The 17,857-nt window shown below is 51.5% G+C and overlaps 3 protein-coding genes across 13 annotated transcripts in view; 2 read left to right on the top strand and 1 right to left on the bottom strand.

Annotated features, from left to right (window-relative positions):
• Positions 1-2,695: 2,695 nt before the first annotated feature.
• On the top strand, positions 2,696-7,616 carry MRPL52 (mitochondrial ribosomal protein L52). Of its 6 annotated transcripts, none has more exons than XM_010808901.4 (5): positions 2,696-2,731; positions 2,860-2,917; positions 2,994-3,061; positions 6,636-6,700; positions 7,066-7,246. In XM_010808901.4, the coding sequence occupies exons 1-5, from the start codon at positions 2,719-2,721 to the stop codon at positions 7,216-7,218; spliced, it is 357 nt and encodes a 118-aa protein (XP_010807203.1). In that variant the 5' UTR covers positions 2,696-2,718; the 3' UTR covers positions 7,219-7,246.
• A 1,725-nt stretch (positions 7,617-9,341) lies between these two features.
• MMP14 (matrix metallopeptidase 14) lies at positions 9,342-17,821 on the top strand. Its single transcript, NM_174390.2, is given in 10 exon segments — positions 9,342-9,502; positions 13,438-13,586; positions 13,852-13,974; positions 14,319-14,626; positions 15,176-15,337; positions 15,613-15,773; positions 16,154-16,292; positions 16,415-16,565; positions 17,011-17,126; positions 17,487-17,821. Coding segments are annotated over 10 exon segments (1,749 nt in total). The 5' UTR covers positions 9,342-9,397.
• The window catches only part of RBM23 (RNA binding motif protein 23), a 48,172-nt gene continuing 44,311 nt past the window's right edge, over positions 13,997-17,857 (bottom strand). For 4 of the 6 annotated variants that reach the window (XM_059890345.1, XM_024997464.2, XM_059890343.1 and 1 more), the window contains one exon: positions 13,999-14,245. In XM_059890345.1, coding sequence (XP_059746328.1) covers positions 14,043-14,245 — 203 coding nt within the window. In that variant the 3' untranslated portion in view covers positions 13,999-14,042. Of the gene's footprint in view, positions 14,246-17,857 lie in introns of all 6 variants that reach the window. The other 2 variants (XM_059890346.1, XM_024997462.2) reach the window with 2 other exon arrangements.

Genomic DNA, 17,857 nt, shown 5'->3' with positions numbered 1-17,857 from the left:
GAGATGATTTATCATTGTAGTTTTGATTTGCATTTCTCTAATGAGTGATGGTGAGCATCTTTTCATGTGTTTATTAGCTATCCATATGTCTTTGGAGAAATTATCATCTACATTATCAGTTCACCTTAATGCATGTGGCCTTTTCTATGATTTTATACCCATAGTGTATGAGTTACTAGAAGACAGGAGTATTGCTGGTTTAACTTCTTTATATAGTGTTGATGGTAGTGCCAGCCTGCTTTCCTATGAATCTTGAATGTTAACACCGATTTTATTTTTCCAGTCCTTGGTTTCTACTACTTGATTCTCCAACTGTAAATTAGGTAATGGGATTTCAGTGCTGTCTGCCTCAGCTGCCTCTCAGAACCAGTCAAAGACACATGGAGGCTGGCTTGGGAAAGGTGTTACTCAGTCACTGTTGCAACTGTAAAATAAATCCACATCCACATTTTGGTTCAATTTCCTGATCTCTGAAAATTACAAGCAATCTCCATAGTGACTGCTTCCTGATCTGTCTTATCTACTTTATAGGTTTATTATGAAATTTTAAATAGAAGTGCTTATATCATTTATACAGAAGTGTTTTGATAACTGAAAATTAAGTGTACAAATGTAAAATGGTAGTAGTACTCTATTGTCTTACTTTCCTTGCTAAGTTTTTGGGTCCATCCATTGGCTTATAGCCAAGGTTATTTTATTCTCATCCTTTTTTCTAGTTCAGCCCTCCCCTGTACCATTCTTATTGTTATCCAAACAGCTGCCATTTACTTCTTAAACCAGGATCCACCCTTCCCCTCTTTCAAAGTGCAGTTCAGAGCCACCTCCTGTGGAAAAACTTCCCAGTCTTGCAGGAGGAAATGATAAACTTCCAGATAGACCATTACACCACTCCCTCAGGTTTCCCCAGTCAGCATGTATTTAAGTGTCTAGCCTAGCACAAGAGTAATGGACACTTCTGTAAAAGCTTCACCATTTTTATAGCACTTTCACTTACGTTATCATTTTCTAAATGTTTTCATAAATGTGATATATTCAGCTTTTTTGTCAATGAAGAAATTAAAGATAAATGACTTCCCCAGGGTAAGTACAGGCATACCTCAAGATAGTTCAGGTTCAGTTTCAGACCACCATAATAAAAGAAATATCACAATAAAGAGAATGACATGAATTTTTCAGTCTCCCTGTACATGTAACATTACATTTACACTATATTACGGTCTATTAAGTGTGACTAGCATTTGTTATTTGGAGAAGGCAATGGCACCCCACTCCAGTACTCTTGCCTGGAAAATCCCATGGACGGAGGAGCCTGGTAGGCTGCAGTCCATGGGGTCGCTGAGGGTCGGATACGACTGAGCGACTTCACTTTCACTTTTCACTTGCATGCATTGGAGAAGGAAATGGCAACCCACTCCAGTGTTCTTGCCTGGAGAATCCCAAGGGCGGGAGAGCCCACCTGGCAGACGGTGGGCTGCCGTCTATGGGGTCGCACAGAGTCGGACACGACTGAAACGACTTAGCAGCAGCAGCAGCAGCATTTGTTGTTATTGTTCAGTCGTGTCCGACTTGTTGCAACTCCGTGAACTACAGCACTTCAGGCTTCTCTGTCCATCACTCTCTCCCTATCATTATGTCTTAAAAAAAAAAAAAAAAAACACTAATTGAAAAAGTGCTAAAAAATGTCAAAACAAATTACAAGAGTAACATTAAAGATCACTGATCACAGTTCACCTTAACAATAATACCAAAGCTTGAAATACTTCAAGAATTACCAAAACATGACACAAAGGCACAAAGTGAATGAATGCTCTTTGAAAAACCTGGCACTGATAAGACGTTCTATGCAACGTTGCTACAAACCTTCAATTTGTAAAAAATGCAGTACTTGCAAAGCACAATAAAAGTATGTCTGTAAGTGATTTAAAATAAAAAAAGAAAGAAGCCACGGGATCTGGGTTTGCCACTTACTAGTACCTGCCTCACAAGGCTTTCGCATGGATATTACACAATGTGTGGTGGTAGCTTTATAAAAATGTAATCAGAGCTTAGCGCCAATTCGGCTTCCTCAAGAAAGCCTTCTTTGACACTATACTCCAGATCAAGTTTTCATTAGCTTACAAGCAACACCTACTTCCCTTCCCAGTACTCATCTCAGCTGTAATATTACTGTAATGTGTATGATTACTGTCCTCTTTCTCTAGACTTGGAGCAGAGGGACCTTTGCTTTGCTCTCCACACTGACTACAGTGCTCCTCACATGTAAGCTCTTCAACTTTGATAAATGAGTGAGAACTGAAACCCTAATTTTGATTCACTGTAGATTTCACTCTGGCTAAGGAAAACATGTTACAGTGATGCTAGAAGACAGATGCTAGAAGACCTCATGGTCACGTGGACGTTACTCAACTGAGATAAATTTCAAAGGACTAGTGGCCGCGGCAAGGAGACAGAAGGCTGTGGGGAGACAGTTCAGAACGGTTTCGTCTGAGAGGACGCGACTTCCACAAAGTTGTACCCAACACTATGAACACATACTCAGAACAACCGCTCTCCTCCAAAACACCCTGGAAGCAATTTTGCCCCTCTTTTCCGTACGATGAGCCAAGATGGCGGGGCCCGTGTTTGAATACCAGATTCAAGATGGCAACTTCCTGCTTCCCGCGCAGCTTCGCGCGTGGCCAACGAGGCCACGCCCACTTCCGGCTCCTGCGCCTCAGCATGGCCGCTTTGGGTATGCTGCTCTCTAGTAAGTGTGTGTGAGGTCGGTGGGCTCCGGAGTTTCCCGGGGTGGGGATGGGCCGCAGATCCCTGGGCTGGCTGCGCGGCCTCTCTCCCAGCTCTGCCCCGTTTTCCCAGCAGGTGTCCGGAGACTGCACTGCGGCTCCGCGGCTCGGGCAGGCAGCCAGTGGCGACTCCGGTGAGTGCCCGTCGGGAAGAAACTGGGGGGCCAGAAGTTGGCCTGAATCCTCACCGAACTGTTTTTCTCCATCCAGGCAGGGCCTTGCTGCCAACCCCTCCGGCTACGGGCCCCTCACGGAGCTCCCAGACTGGTCGTACGCGGGTGAGCGCTGATCTGACAGTTAACTCCACTTCGGAGATTTTCACCCTGAGGGAACGCCCCTGGACGTAGCGGAGCTGGGAGTGGGGGGAAGGAGTGTCAAAGTGGAGGTGTGTCTGAACGGACAGCTTAATGAACTTTATGTTTGGAGTTGAAAGGGAAGAAGCCCTGCTGTTTACTTTCTGAATTAAACTACACCTGTGGAAAGGAAAGCTGGACGGAACCTCTCGGCTTGTGGGGATAAGCAGAAAATAATTCTCATTTAGGGGGTCACCGGGGAGAGACAAGACTTTGTGTTGTCAAAGAGGGACGTGAATTTTTCGAAGTTAGGAAGGGGACTTCACTGGTGGTTCAGTGGTGAGGACTCCGTGCTCCCAATGCAGGGAGCCTGGGTTCGATCTGATCGGGGAGCTAAATCCCACCTGCCACAACTGAGAGTTTGCCTGCAGCAGCTAAAGATGCCGCAGGCCACCCACAACTAAGACCTGGTACAGCCAAGTAAATAATAAAAATTTTTAGAAAGTTACAAAGAACTGCCCTTCTGTGTGGGGAGTACATTGTTGAGAGTTTGTTACCAAATGCAGGGAGAGCTCTTTGAAAGGCTGCCTAAATGATCCTCTGAGAGAGGCTTAGAAGAGTGAGGGCAGAGCATGGTGGGTTCCCTTTGGAAAAAGTTTCTTCCTTTAAAAAAAAAACGCCCTAAAAAAGAAGGACCTTAGAAAAGCTGAAGCCATTCCCCACTCCATTGGAACTTCAGTTCAGAGGTGGGAAAATTGCCTGGGAGCACACAGCTAGGTAATAGCAAAGCCAAGACTAGAACTGGGCAGAGACCAGGCAGGCCCCCTTCAACAGCACAGAGTATAGTTTATAGGAGTATGAAAAAGAAATAGTGAAAGTCAGTTGCACAGTCTTGTCTCACTCTTTGCGATCCCATGGACTCTAGTCCGCCAGGCTCCTCTGTCCTTAGAATTCTCCAGGCAAGAGTCCTGAAGAGGGTTGCCATTTATAGGGATATAAACCTATATAATCAGATATGTGGTGGGTTAATCAGGGTTAATCAGATATGTGGTGGCTGCGGAGGATGGTGATTTTTTCTACTTGTTATTTACTGTAGGAAGTCTAGGATTTCTTGAGATATTGGAAGGACTCTGGAATTGATTTTTTTAATGCGGACCATTTTTAAAGTCTTTATTGAATTTGTTACAATACTGTTTCTGTTTTTTTATGTCTTGGCGGTTTTTTTGTTTTTGTTTTTTGGCCTCAAGACACGTGGGATCTTAGCTCCTCTTGTGGCACAGCACAGGCTTAGTTGTCCCACAGCGTGTCCCCTGCATTGGAAATAGGATTCTTAACCACTGGACCACCAGGAAAGTCCTACAATTGATTCTTAATCCAGGCTTGCTTCTCTACTTGGTAACTTTATGGTCTTGGACAAGTTACTTAATTGTATCTCAGTTTCCACTTCTGTAAAAGGATACCTATCTCAGGTGGTTCTTGTAAGGAGAAAATAAAACATCCAATGTCAAACACCTGATGTACACAGTATTGGTTCCCTTTCTTGATGAATAATATCTCTTATTTGTCTTGCCTTTGAACTTTGGCAGCATTTTCACTCTCTTTGTAGAAAGTATCCCTTTATTCTCCATTATAAACTACTTGAGATGAAGATATTGCATTTTTCTTTTTTCCAGCAAATGGTTATGAGATGTTTATTATGTGCCTACACTATTTATATTACAGTGAAAGTAAGGGATATAGTCCTTGATCTTAAGGAACTTAAAGTCTGAGCTGGTAAAACAAAGCATGATATTTTAAAGATTAATTAATATTTCAATGCTCTGCCCCTTTCCAGAAGAATTTGAGATAGATAAATAAGACTAAAAATAATCAGTAGTACAGTAAATGTCCCCAAGTAGTAGGTTCCTCTGTCCATGGGATTCTCAGGCAAGGATACTAGAGTGGATTGCCATTCCTTTCTCCAGGGGATCTTCCTGAGCCAGGGATCAAACCTAGGTCTCCTCCATTGCAGACAAATTCTTTACTGTCTGAGCTACAGGGAAGCCCTTCAGTTCAGTTCAGTTCAGTTCAGTTGCTCAGTTGTGTCCGACGCTTTGCGACCCCATGAATCGCAGCACACCAGGCCTCCCTGTCCATCACCAACTCCCGGAGTTCACTCAGACTCATGCCCATTGAGTCAGTGATGCCATCTAGCCATCTCATCCTCTGTCATCCCCTTCTCCTGCCCCCAATCCCTCCCAGCATCAGAGTCTTTTCCAATGAGTCAACTCTTCACATGAGTTGGCCAAAGTATTGGAATTTCAGCTTCAACATCAGTCCTTCCAATGAACACCCAGGACTGATCTCCTTTAGAATGGACTGGTTGGATCTCCTTGCAGTCCAAGGGACTCTCAAGAGTCTCCTCCAACACCACAGTTCAAAAGCATCAATTCTTCGGCACTCAGCTTTCTTCATAGTCCAACTCTCACATCTGTACATGACCACTGGAAAAACCATAGCCTTGACTAGATGGACCTTTGTTGGCAAAGTAATGTCTCTGCTTTTGAATATGCTATCTAGATTGGTCATAACTTTCCTCCAAGGAGTAAGCGTCTTTTAATTTCATGGCTGCAGTCACCACCTGCAGTGATTTTGGAGCCCAAAAAAATAAAGTCTGACACTGTTTCCACTGTTTCCCCATCTATTTCCCATAAAGTGATGGGACCAGATGCCATGATCTTAGTTTTCTGAACATTGAGCTTTAAGCCCAATTTTTTCACTCTCCTCTTTCTCTTTCATCAAGAGGCTTTTTAGTTCCTCTTCACTTTCTGCCATAAGGGTGGTGTCATCTGCATATCTGAGGTTATTGATATTTCTCTCTGCAATCTTGATTCCAGCTTGTGCTTCTTCCAGCCCAGCGTTTCTCATAATGTACTCTGCATATAAGTTAAATAAGCAGGGTGACAATATACAGCCTTGATGTACTCCTTTTCCTATTTGGAACCAGTCTGTTGTTCCATGTCCAGTTCTAACTGTTGCTTCCTGACCTACATATAGTCCTTAAATGTCCCCAAATAGACAAATATTAAATGATGGAGATGCATTTCTTTCAGAAGAGAGTGACAGAGTTGAAGAGGTTAGAGAAGGGTTTCTGGGACAAGTAGGGCTGGGGTTAGGCCTAAGAATGAGAATTTGGCTGAAAGGAAAGGAAAAGAGGATATTTCATTATGGAGTGAGATAGAATTCAGCAAGGACTCAGTGGTGAGTAGAACAGTAATCCAATTGCTTGAGTGGAGTGTATCTGAAGATAAAACAGGAGATTCAGCATCACAAAGGACCTTGAATTCTAGGCTAATGATGGGTAAGTAGAGTAGGAACATGCCTTGGAGCTTATTCTCGGTGGTTCTGGCATACTTCACCATTGAAGATGAAGGAAGTGTTCTAGGGGAATGAAGCTACAGTGGGTATGAAATAGAAGAGAGGAGCTTGAGATTGGTTCTTCCCTCTTTTGCTGTCACAGCCACTTGGCCAGGGTACTGTAGGCTCTAACACTTGCCTTTCCTTTCACTTCTATCTGCAGATGGCCGCCCTGCTCCTCCAATGAAAGGCCAGCTTCGAAGAAAAGCCCAAAGGGAAAAGTTTGCGGTGAGTAGCTAGATCTCCAGCCAGGACAAACTGTAACTGGCTGGAGAACATTTAAATTGTACTTTGTCCTGAGTTGGCACCTAAGCTGACACGTACCCCTCACTTGGAGGTTTTATGCACTGAAGGTTTTAACAGTACTGTGAGAAGGGAGAATAGACTGGGGCACTCCTAAGGCAGGAACCAATGATAGACACCCACTTTGCTTCCTTCCTCCTGCTTGCCAGCCCAGGACCTGGTTCCACCCCTTCCCCAGTCAGTGGTGTCACTTTCCAGCCGAAACCTGACTTTGATCTGTGAATGAAAGGATATATGGTGCAGAGCTCAAGCCCCAGATGTTATCCACACTGTTTTCCTGTCTGTTTCAGAGACGAGTTGTACTGCTGTCACAGGAAATGGATGCTGGATTACAGGCATGGCAGCTCAGACAGCAGGAGAAGTTGCAGGAAGAAAAAAGGAAGCAGCAGAATGCTCTTAAACCCAAAGGGGTTCTACTACAAAACCCAGGACCAAGTCAATAAAAAAAGCAACTCCTATCTCCCTTCCCAAGCCTGTCTCTGGCTTTCTTTTCTAGTACCTGGATGTGTCTTCCCTGCCAGAAGAAAGCCTTATGTTCCCCATCAGGGCAAAAGGGTGGACACCAAGAAGAACGGGCTATAAAACCACTGCCTGGAAGGGTTGACTCAGTCCCCTCACCCCCAGCTCCATTCCAGTTCAGCAGAATCTTGCTCTGGAGTATTTACTCCCTCTTTTACAAGCCATACTGGTCCAACTATGAGCAGTAGTAGCTGCTCTACAAACATGAAAAAGGGGGCAACAGTTTTCCTGGTTTTAGCCAGGCACTCAAGCCTTTAACAGCCCATACACAATTGAGGCCACATGCAGTAATACATTTAATAAATATTTTTATGAAAAGCTTTCTAGCTGAGATCTACTTTTTGGCAAGAAAATACTATCAGTTTTCCTACACTTCAGATAGATGGCCCTAGAAGATACTCCCACTGGGAAGGCGGACATGGGAAGAGCCAACTTGGGTGTTGCACGTTCTGCTGAAGAGTTGGATCCTGAGGTTTCTGTGGTTCTGACTGAATTCCAGAGGTTGGTTGGTCCAGATTTCCCGACTCCCATTTGTGTAGGGGAGCCCTGAGGTGCTCAGTGCCCAAACAGTCACTGTGTAATGGGCACCTAGTAGCCAGCATGTACTTCCATAAGTCCCTTAGCTGCACAGGCCCCAGGAAACCTTTCATTTTATTGGTCATGGCTCCCATGGATTTCTGAGAGAAAAAGGACAGTACAGAGTACTGGACTTTTCCATTTTCCTGCCGCAAAATGTGATAGTTCCTGGATCTCTAGGATTCATGGAACTTTCTACCTGAAATAATTTATGTCCAGCCTCCTTTATTCCTTCCCTTGTTTTCCCTCCCCTCTTCTCCACCCCCACCCCCCACTACCTCCTTCCTCTCTGGCTGACCAGTGCAATTCTTGGATCTTAGATTTTGCTGATGGTCAACTTTTCTGTCTCCCACACTTTTCCTGCTTCTGTTGTGTTGCTTTTCCAGATCTAGCCCTCAACCTCTTATCTGTCTCCCTTTCCCACTGCCTGCTCTGGCCGGCCCAGCCCCCTTCTCTGCATACCTCCATCTTTTGTTCTCAGAGTCTAGGCCGCCCTTGAAGGAGGAGGGTATGCTCTCTAAGGAACCGTCTCCTTTTCCAGTGTAGAGGTGGAACCCCCATAGTCCTGACTCCCAGCCCCTCTTTTCTGCAGTCTTACCAAATTTCATTTGTCTTTCCTCAGATGCCATGGCCTTGCACTCCTTTCCCGCTGTAGTTTAAGGGGCAATAGTTTAAGATCACAAAGGACAATAATAAAAGGAGCACATGTGTCTTTGTACAAACAGGACCTCCAGATCCAATGTGGTGGGATTTGTCAGTGGGTAGTTGCATTTTGTTATTGTTGCATTCCCCCCCCCCCCCCACGACGCCCTGCAGGGGAGGGACAGGTGGTTGTCAAGAATAAGGGACAAAAAATTCGATATGGTCAAGCCACAGGTCCCAGCAGACAAAACCCCCAAACCAGGTCTCTTGAACATGGAAGACCCCACCACCACCATCCCAGACCCAGCTCCTTGTTTGCCCCACCACTGAGCCTAGCACTTCCCACGGAAGTGAGACAAATGCTGAAAGCAGAGGAATCAAGCCACCCAAAATATGCTTAGAAGGAAAAAGTGTCCCACATCCCGTCCCGAGTGCCCCCAAGCCCCCCGCTCTCGGCCTCAACCCCTGCAGATGGCAGCCTCCACCACAGAAAGGCAATTTAGGAGTTTTTTTTTTTTTTTTAACCCGACTTTTGGCTGTAATTGGATTCAGGCTGAAACAACCACGTCCGCACTGGGAAAGGAGGGCATAGGGGCGGGGGCGGAGGGAGGCTGTGGAAGGGAGGGACCAGAGAAGAGAGCAAGAGAGGGCTCGCAATCCAGTTCGCCGACTAAGCAGAAGAAAGATCAAAAAACGGGAAAGAGGGGACGAGCAAACAGGCGCCTTCAAGACCGATCCCCTCATCTCCACGTGGACAGCGCTCTGGGAATCCAGATTCAGTGCCTACGGAAGACAAAGGCGCCCCGAGGGAGTGGCGGCGCGACCCCAGGGCTTGGGCCCGGCCGCGGAGCCCGCTTGGCCCGGCTGCCCGGACAGTCGCGGACCATGTCTCCCGCCCCACGACCCGCCTGCAGTCTGCTGCTCCCCGTGCTCACGCTCGCCTCCGCGCTCGCCTCCCTCAGCTCTGCCCAGAGCAGCTTCAGCCCCGAAGTAAGTGAGCTCCTCCGGCCCTATCCGGAGTCGCGCCGGGGGAGGCGAGCCCGGGGGTCTCCGAGAGAGCAGCCCCGGATCGGAGGGGCGAGCGCTCGGGATGCCGGCTCCTCCGGCCTGCAGGTTCCCCCTTCCTCTCCACTTCCTCTCCTTTCCGTCCTCATCTCCAAACTTTCAAGTCCATCGACTTTGCCTCCTCCAACCACCCACTACCCCACTCACTGCGCGCTGCCGACTTTCTGTCCCGTTCCTTTCCTTGGAAGAGCTTTCCAGCCGGAGCCCCCTCCCGACCCCTCCCCAGCTCCCCTGGGCTCTAAGCTCAGTTCTGGAACGGGTCGGGAGCCTGATAAATATCTGGACTCTGCTGAGAGCCCGCGCTGTCCTGGTTTCTTGTCCTGTGCTAGTTTGTTGTTCCTTCAACTTTCCAGCTCGCAGGCGCTCGGCCGGCCGCGAGGCTCAGGGGATCGCGGCCCGGGCCCCCCACGCTGCGCCCTCCGCCGCCGCCTCCCGGGCAGTCCCGACCCTCTTCGGACACATCGGCTGCCAGGTGCGGTCGGGGGTGGACGGCGGAGCGGCCCCGGCCCCCAACCCACCCCCGCCTCCCCGAGAGGTCCTTCAGCGTCCCGGCCCGCAGCCCTGGCGTCGAGGGTCACGGCGCTGGCGCCTTGGCCCGCGTTTCCGGACACACAAAGCTCTCCTTGTGAGCTGGGGGCTCGACCCGGCCGCCGCCGCCTCACCCCGCTCCCCCTTCGGCGCCTTTAGGCGTTTTGGTTAATTGCTTTTTTATGTTAATTGCACGGAGACTTGGGGGCGTTGTACGGGGAGCGGGGTGAGGGCCTGGTCCAGGGCGCCCGCACAGGTCTTCGCTGACTCGGTTGCCCCCCGCCTCTCCTCCCCGAAGCTGGCCCACCGGGCCCACCGGAAGCCGCGTGGGAGTTGTCTGAGGAAGTTTTTCCTCTCTCTTTTATTTTGGGGTGAAGGTGGGAGACGGATTTGATCAGTTTCTTATTTTGGGCCATCCCAGCCCACTCAGCTCGGCCAGGGCCTGGGTGCGGTCGGGAGGGGCAGGGAAGGGCCCCTGAGCAGGGGGAGGGGATCTGGACTTGGCTTCCTCCCTCCTGGTCCCGGCCCTGGTCCCACCCCCGGAGGAAACCTCTCCAGAAAGAACACACTCTCTCTGTCCTGAAGGGATCTGAGGCTGACAGAAGTGTGGCCCTCGGAAGGGGGGCGACCAGGGAGAGTGAAAATCTGCCCGGGCTAAGCCTGACTTGGTCCAGGAGGAGGCACCCTGTTTCCAGGCCTGGAGTCTTCATCAGAGGCCTAAAGAGGAGAGCTCCTAACAAAAGGAGCCTGGGCATCTGGGGGGCTTCCCGCTGCCAACTTCACCAGCCCTGCCTTCCTTCCCTCCCCTGCCCCACTAGGTCCCCTAGAGGAGGGGCGGCAGACCTGGCTCTGTATTAAGTGGGTCATGGGCAGTCGCAATGCCAGAACCACCGTTTGCTTCTGAGCCCTGGAGGGGTGGGAGGCAGAAGGAGGGAGGAGCAGGCCCAGAGGCTGGGATCCAGGGGCCTGCAGAAGAGCCAGAGATCCCCCAAACTCCTCTCCAGGATGCTAAGGCCAGAGAAGTGGGCCCAGGAATGGAAAGGGTTCCTTGTCCTTGACTTCCCCCTAGGGGAATACCTTGCACCTCTCAATTTTCAAGACAAAGCCAGCCAACTGAGTTCTCTGATCCTACCTAGTTGCTCTCTCTCCGGGCCTATCTGGAGGGAGAGAGAGCTGGGGTGGCCCAAGGTCTCAGGCCGCCAGCTCCCTTCTAGCACCTCCGGAGTCCTGCACCAGCTCCCGGATGGACAGCCCTCTCCTCCCCTTGGCCAATCTGGCACTTGGCCCTTCCCCCACTAGGCCGCAGACACAAGAGTCCTCTCTTCTGTGGTTCAGACCTCATAGTCTCCTCTGTGGTTCTTGCTTTGCTCAGAGCCTAGGCCTGGGAGGAGGAGAGGAATGGGGGGCACTTCCTTTCCAGGACTTGCGGCTCACTCGACTCCAGAAAGTCCCTTTCTTGACTAAGTCCCCACCTTTCTCGACTGCATATGGATGGGGTGGAGGTTGGTGGGTGTGAATATTCAGACCTGTCTGCCTGCTTGAAAGACTCTTCACGAAGAGGGATTTATCCCAGAGCTCCCGGATGTGGGTTTCCCCCACCTCTCTGCTGCCCTCCCTTCTGTCATCCTGCCCTATGAGCTTTGCCCCCCTGAGGGTTTCGGGGCCTGATCTCCGTCTTTCTGCCGGCTCCAACGGCAGTGGGCCATTCCCATCTTTTCTCAAAGTTAAAGCAGCTGCTCCCCTAACAGAGGGCATAAGCCCAGGGGTGTGACTACCCTACAGGTGAGGCCAGGGGCAGAGGGAGTTTCCTGCATACTTGGGCACAGGGCCACAGCAGGTCTCCTGCAGGCACTAGCTGTGGCATCAGTCAGCACAGGTCAGGGCAGGTTTAGAGCTCCCCAGAGAGCAGCCTGGGATAAGAGCCTCCTGCTCTGCTCCCCAGAGGTTAAACTTTGCTCCCCCTCCCCCACCCCGAGGAGGGGCTCTCAGAGCGGGTGGTGCTGGGGTTGTTCTGGCCAGGCCTGTTGGCTGAGGAAAAGCTGGGTTGTTTACATCTTGATCCCTAACTCCCCGTCATCAGCCTTGGGGGATCACTTCCCAGAACCATGTTGCAATTCTTGCCCCTGCGGGCTCAGGTCCCGTCAGCTGCTCCTGAATCACCCCCAGCCCCAATGCAAGCGCACTGCTCCATCCCTAAGGCCTGGCCCTGGAGGCAAGGGCCACATGTAGAGCCATCCTAATGACCTGGAGTAGGGGATGCACCTCTGCTCCAAGTTCGCATCCCAGGAACCTGTAGCCCCTCACCCTGGACTCTTTTAAGAAGGCAAAGCTGGAGCAGGGACTAGAGTTAGGGTTAGGGTTAGAAGTATCTCCCCATCGAGGCTCTGAGCATGTTTATGTTCCATATATAACTTGACTCATTTTTACTTTTCCAACCTTAGGAAAACACTCTATTGTTCTTAGAATAAAGGCTGACTTTTTCCTCAACAGGGTTTTGCAGTGTGTATACCTTTCAATCAAACACCAAAAATATAACGTTATGTTAAGGCAATATGCCACCCTTTATATTATGAACAATTCAAACCATACCTGAAATAAACTACAGTCACCAAAATACTAAATAAAATACTAACCCTAATGCTAACCACCACCTCAATCTCTCACTCCCTCTTTTGAGAACCTTAAATGGGATATTAGGTCCCAAGTCCTCGGTCTCCTGCTGCCTGGGTAGAGACAGTGGCAGGATCCTGGCTGTTTGTCTAGTCACATCCCCACCGCCTCCAAAGACCCCAGCTTCCTCTCTCAGCAGTCAGCCTGAGCCCTAGCTTCTTTTCTGCCCTCCTTCCAAAAAGATCTCAGAGCTGTGTATATCCTGGAGGGATGCCTGTCCCAGGAGAACCTCATGCCAGGCCTCAAAGTGGAGCCCCCTCAGCCTCTCCCTTCTCCATCTACCATGGGACATACCCCAGCCTCAGGTAGAACATGCAGTATTTACAAGAACACTGACACAGAGGAGGAAAGAGCTGGAAGGGATCTCGGCTCTTAGAAGACATCCTAGAACTCAATTAAACCACCAGGGCTCCCATCAAAAGAGTTACAGCCAAAGCGTGGAGCTGTGGCTCCCCACCCCTCCAAGAGGATCAGCCATTCTAGGACCTGGGCCAGAGTTTGGGTCCAGCCTGGGAGTTCTTCCAGACCCACTGCCAGAGCCAGGCTGGGAGCTCATGGCCCTTTCCACGCCAAGCCAGGCGTGTGTTCCAGGTGCCGTGAGGAGGCAGGGGCTCCCCTTGGGCCAGGTGGGGATGCTCCAAGCCACACCCCTTTCCCCACAGGCCTGGCTGCAGCAGTATGGCTACCTGCCCCCTGGAGACCTGCGGACCCACACACAGCGCTCACCCCAGTCCCTCTCAGCTGCCATTGCTGCCATGCAGAGGTTCTATGGTCTGCGAGTGACAGGCAAGGCTGATGCAGACACCATGAAGTAAGTGCTAGAACCTGGCAGGAATTCTGCCCAGCACCCACCCACATGACACAGCAGAGAGGTTGCCACCTTAAATGCCTAACCCTACCCGTGTACCTTATCCCCACAAGATGATCCTGACCCTCTCCTGTTCACCCGAACCTCATGATCTTAACTCTTCCCCACACGGACCCTGAGGCCAGACATTCCCCCTCTACTCTGAAGACCAACGTTGTTCTTTCATGCACACTCCTGACCACAATCCCCACACCCCAACCCACCCCAGGGCCATGAGGCGCCCCCGCTGTGGTGTTCCAGACAAGTTTGGGGCTGAAATCAAGGCCAATGTTCGAAGGAAGCGCTATGCCATCCAGGGACTCAAATGGCAGCATAACGAGATCACTTTCTGGTGAGTCCAACAGGCAAGCGGCCTTTCTCACATCACGTTACCCTTCCCTATCAGGGATGCTTAGAGACTCAGAGGCCCCCTTCCGTACTCACCCCTGTTCCTGCAAAGCATCCTTGGGAGTAGGGAGGAAAATGGCTCCCATCCTGGAGAGAGGTGCAGTCCCTGGAGGGTATATTCCATGGCCAGAAGGCCCTTGGTTCCTGGGGCAGAGGCATCGTGAGACGGCAGAAGTGCCGGGTCAGACAAAGATGGCTGGGCGGCTCAGTCAGACCTGGGAGAGTACAGGGAAGGAGAGTTTTGCCCCTAACACACTCTCATCCTCTCCCCACGTGGCTGGACCTCAGCATCCAGAACTACACCCCCAAGGTGGGCGAGTATGCCACATTTGAGGCCATCCGCAAGGCATTCCGAGTGTGGGAGAGTGCCACGCCACTGCGCTTCCGAGAGGTACCCTATGCCTACATCCGTGAGGGCCACGAGAAGCAGGCCGACATCATGATCTTCTTTGCTGAGGGCTTCCATGGTGACAGCACGCCTTTCGACGGCGAGGGTGGCTTCCTGGCCCATGCCTACTTCCCAGGCCCCAACATTGGAGGGGACACCCACTTTGACTCTGCCGAGCCCTGGACTGTCCGGAATGAGGATCTAAATGGTGAGCGAGGTAGCCTTGGGTCTCTCATGCCTCCGAGAGTCAAGAGTCGTTGCATGCGGGTTCTCTGGCCTCCTCCCCAAACCTCAGACACCCCCCCACCCCCAATCACAGGGCTTGTTGGGAACCACAAAGATCTCCTGGTCTGACTTCCAAGGAAGGCAGGAATCCTGTTTTGACCTATTTACATCTGGTCCCTTCTCTCGCCCAATAATTAACTTCCCAGTCAAAGACTTTGAAGCATCTGCATCAGCCACTTTTCCAGGCAAATGTCGGGTCTGGCTCCTGGGAGAAACTGAGGCCCAGATAGGACCTCAGCTTCTCTTAACACAACCCTCGCTGGAACTGGGATCCGGCCAGTCTCTCCTCTACCCAGAAGAGTTGCTGACTGGCTTTGTGCCTCATTTGCCAGATATGAGGCTGGAACTCAGGATTTGGTCACTTCGGGTAGAAAATTTGGCAGGCAGGCTTCACTGTGAAACTTCTGATGGGGAAGCGCAAGTCTGAGGGGAGGGACCCAGGCTGCCATCATAACCAGTCCCGTCCCTCCAGGGAATGACATCTTTCTGGTGGCTGTGCACGAGCTGGGCCATGCCCTGGGCCTTGAGCATTCCAACGATCCCTCGGCCATCATGGCACCCTTTTACCAGTGGATGGACACAGAGAACTTCGTGCTGCCTGATGACGACCGCCGGGGCATCCAGCAACTTTATGGTAACTAACCTATGCCCACATCTGCTCCTTTCTCTCTGCTGCTTGTCTCCTCCAGCTTTCTCTGGCCTGGGCATTTCCCCCTCCCTCATGCCCTACAGTCTTCTTGTTCCCCCACCCCCACCCCATGACTCCACCTCCATCGCCCCCACTTTTGACCCCACCCTTTCTGTCCTTTCCCAGCTGATTGCTTCAGTCTCCCCACAAGGTGTTTTCTGCCCATGTGTCTGTCCTTTCCTCCTTCTCTGCCAAAGTCTGAAGTGCCCCTCATGTTCCAGGGAGTAAGTCAGGATCCCCCACTAAGATGCCCCCTCAACCCAGGACCACCTCCAGGCCTTCCGTCCCCGATAAGCCCAAAAATCCCACCTACGGGCCCAACATCTGTGATGGGAACTTTGACACCGTGGCCATGCTTCGAGGGGAGATGTTTGTCTTCAAGGTAAGAGGAAGAAGTGGGCTGGTGTGGGGGACAAAAGGGCTCTGTGACCGGGTGGCAGGGTGGACACCAAAGCTGGAGGACAAAACACGGTGAAAGTGAAGTCGCTTAGTCGTGTCCAACTCTTTGCAACCCCGTGGACTGTAACCCACCAGGCTCCTCCATCCTTGGGGTTTTCCAGGCAAGAATACTGGAGTGGGTTGCCATTGCCTTCTCCAGGAGATCTTCCCAACCCAGGGATTGAACCTGGGTGTCCCACATTGTAGGCAGACGCTTTACCATCTGAGCCACCAGGGAAGTCAACCTATAAAACTGAGGCAGTGGGGGAGCTTTGGGGACTGAGCTGGAGGACAAAGCTAAAGACTGAATGAACTGCCTCCCAGGAGCGTTGGTTCTGGCGCGTAAGGAAAAACCAGGTGATGGACGGATACCCCATGCCCATCGGCCAGTTCTGGCGGGGCCTGCCCGCATCCATCAACACTGCCTATGAGAGGAAGGATGGCAAGTTTGTCTTCTTCAAAGGTAACCAGACATTCTGCCATAGTCTTTGGGTGTGGGCGGGGCTCCCTGGAGGAGCATGTTCCACTTGGCTCCTCCAAAGACCCCAGGTGGAATGAGATCCTGCCCTCCCCTCCCCGCCCCAGGAGACAAGCACTGGGTGTTTGACGAAGCTTCCCTGGAGCCTGGCTACCCCAAGCACATTAAGGAGCTGGGCCGAGGACTGCCTACTGACAGGATTGATGCTGCTCTCTTCTGGATGCCCAATGGAAAGACCTATTTCTTCCGAGGAAACAAGTAAGACTTCGCCTTCCTCCATACACCACCCACCAGATTCCCTCAATTCTAGTGGAAGACCCACTTGCCCCCCGAGATGTCTCCCTGAAGAAGGCACTGGCTGAGCCTCTGCTGTTGCCTAGCAACAGGCAGCCTCCATCGGGTGCTGAGTGAGTGGGATATGACCCGGTCACCATCATTTTAGACCTGGTCATTTGACGCCTCCTGCCCCCAGCACCATGCCTCCGCCCCAGCTGCCAGGCACTGTCATTAAGGGCTGCTGGTGGCTCCTTGCAGCTTGGGCCCTCCCTTCCACCCCCAGCTTCCGCTGCTTTCAGCTGCAGGCCCTCATTAGTCAAAACCCCTGTCCCCCACCCTTTGCTCACTGGTGAATCCAGTCCCAGGTCACTCCCCTTGGAGGATGTGCCCAGTGTCAAGCCGCTTCCTTTCCCCGCCTCTCCTCTAGGTACTACCGTTTCAACGAGGAGCTCAGGATAGTGGAAAGCGAATACCCCAAAAACATCAAGGTCTGGGAAGGAATCCCTGAGTCTCCCAGAGGGTCATTCATGGGCAGTGACGAAGGTGAGAGGGGTACGGGAGGTGTCAGTGAAGGGAGGACAGGAACAGGGAGTTAAGGAAGAGCAGGACGAAAGACCGAGAGTGTTGGGTAGAAAATGGATGTGCTGAGAACCGGGGAGCCCTGTGCCAGGCCCTAAGTGCTTCCTGCACTTCAGACTCTTCGATCTGCCCCGCTCTCTCAGCCTGGTGCTATAGTTACCCGGCTTCACAGCTGAGGAGACGGGCGCTCAGAAAGATGAGGAGATGAACTCAGCGAGCTTGCACACTTAACAGTTTTCTTCCGCTCTGCTTCTCTCTTTGGCTCTTCTCCGGACACCACGTCCACCTCGCGGCTTCCATGCCACCCTCTTGCTGACCCTGCAGTCTTCACTTACTTCTACAAGGGGAACAAGTACTGGAAATTCAACAACCAGAAGCTGAAGGTTGAGCCGGGCTACCCCAAGTCAGCCCTGCGGGACTGGATGGGCTGCCCATCATCGGGGGGCCAGCCGGATGAGGGGACTGAGGAGGAGACGGAGGTGATCATCATCGAGGTGGACGAGGAAGGCAGCGGGGCAGTGAGCGCGGCCGCCGTGGTGCTCCCCGTGCTGCTGCTGCTCCTGGTGCTGGCGGTGGGCCTCGCCGTCTTCTTCTTCAGACGTCACGGGACCCCCAAGCGACTGCTCTACTGCCAGCGCTCCCTGCTGGACAAGGTCTGACCCCCACTGCCGCCCGCCCACTCCTACCACGAGGAC

Source organism: Bos taurus, chromosome 10, assembly GCF_002263795.3.
Source record: "Bos taurus isolate L1 Dominette 01449 registration number 42190680 breed Hereford chromosome 10, ARS-UCD2.0, whole genome shotgun sequence".
In the NCBI taxonomy this organism is placed as follows: Eukaryota; Metazoa; Chordata; class Mammalia; order Artiodactyla; family Bovidae; genus Bos; species Bos taurus.
The sequence above is the reverse complement of the archived record's forward strand: the minus strand, read 5'-3'. Positions and strand labels throughout refer to the sequence as shown.

What these genes read in the sequence shown, in the direction of transcription:
- MRPL52 (XM_005211291.5), top strand. Translation starts at nt 2,719, where the DNA reads ATGGCCGCTTTGGGTATGCTGCTCTCTA. An exon ending in GGCAGCCAGTGGCGACTCCG is followed by an intron (nt 2,918 to 2,993) that starts GTGAGTGCCCGT and finishes TTCTCCATCCAG; the next exon opens with GCAGGGCCTTGCTGCCAACC. An exon ending in CCCAGACTGGTCGTACGCGG is followed by an intron (nt 3,062 to 6,635) that starts GTGAGCGCTGAT and finishes TTCTATCTGCAG; the next exon opens with ATGGCCGCCCTGCTCCTCCA.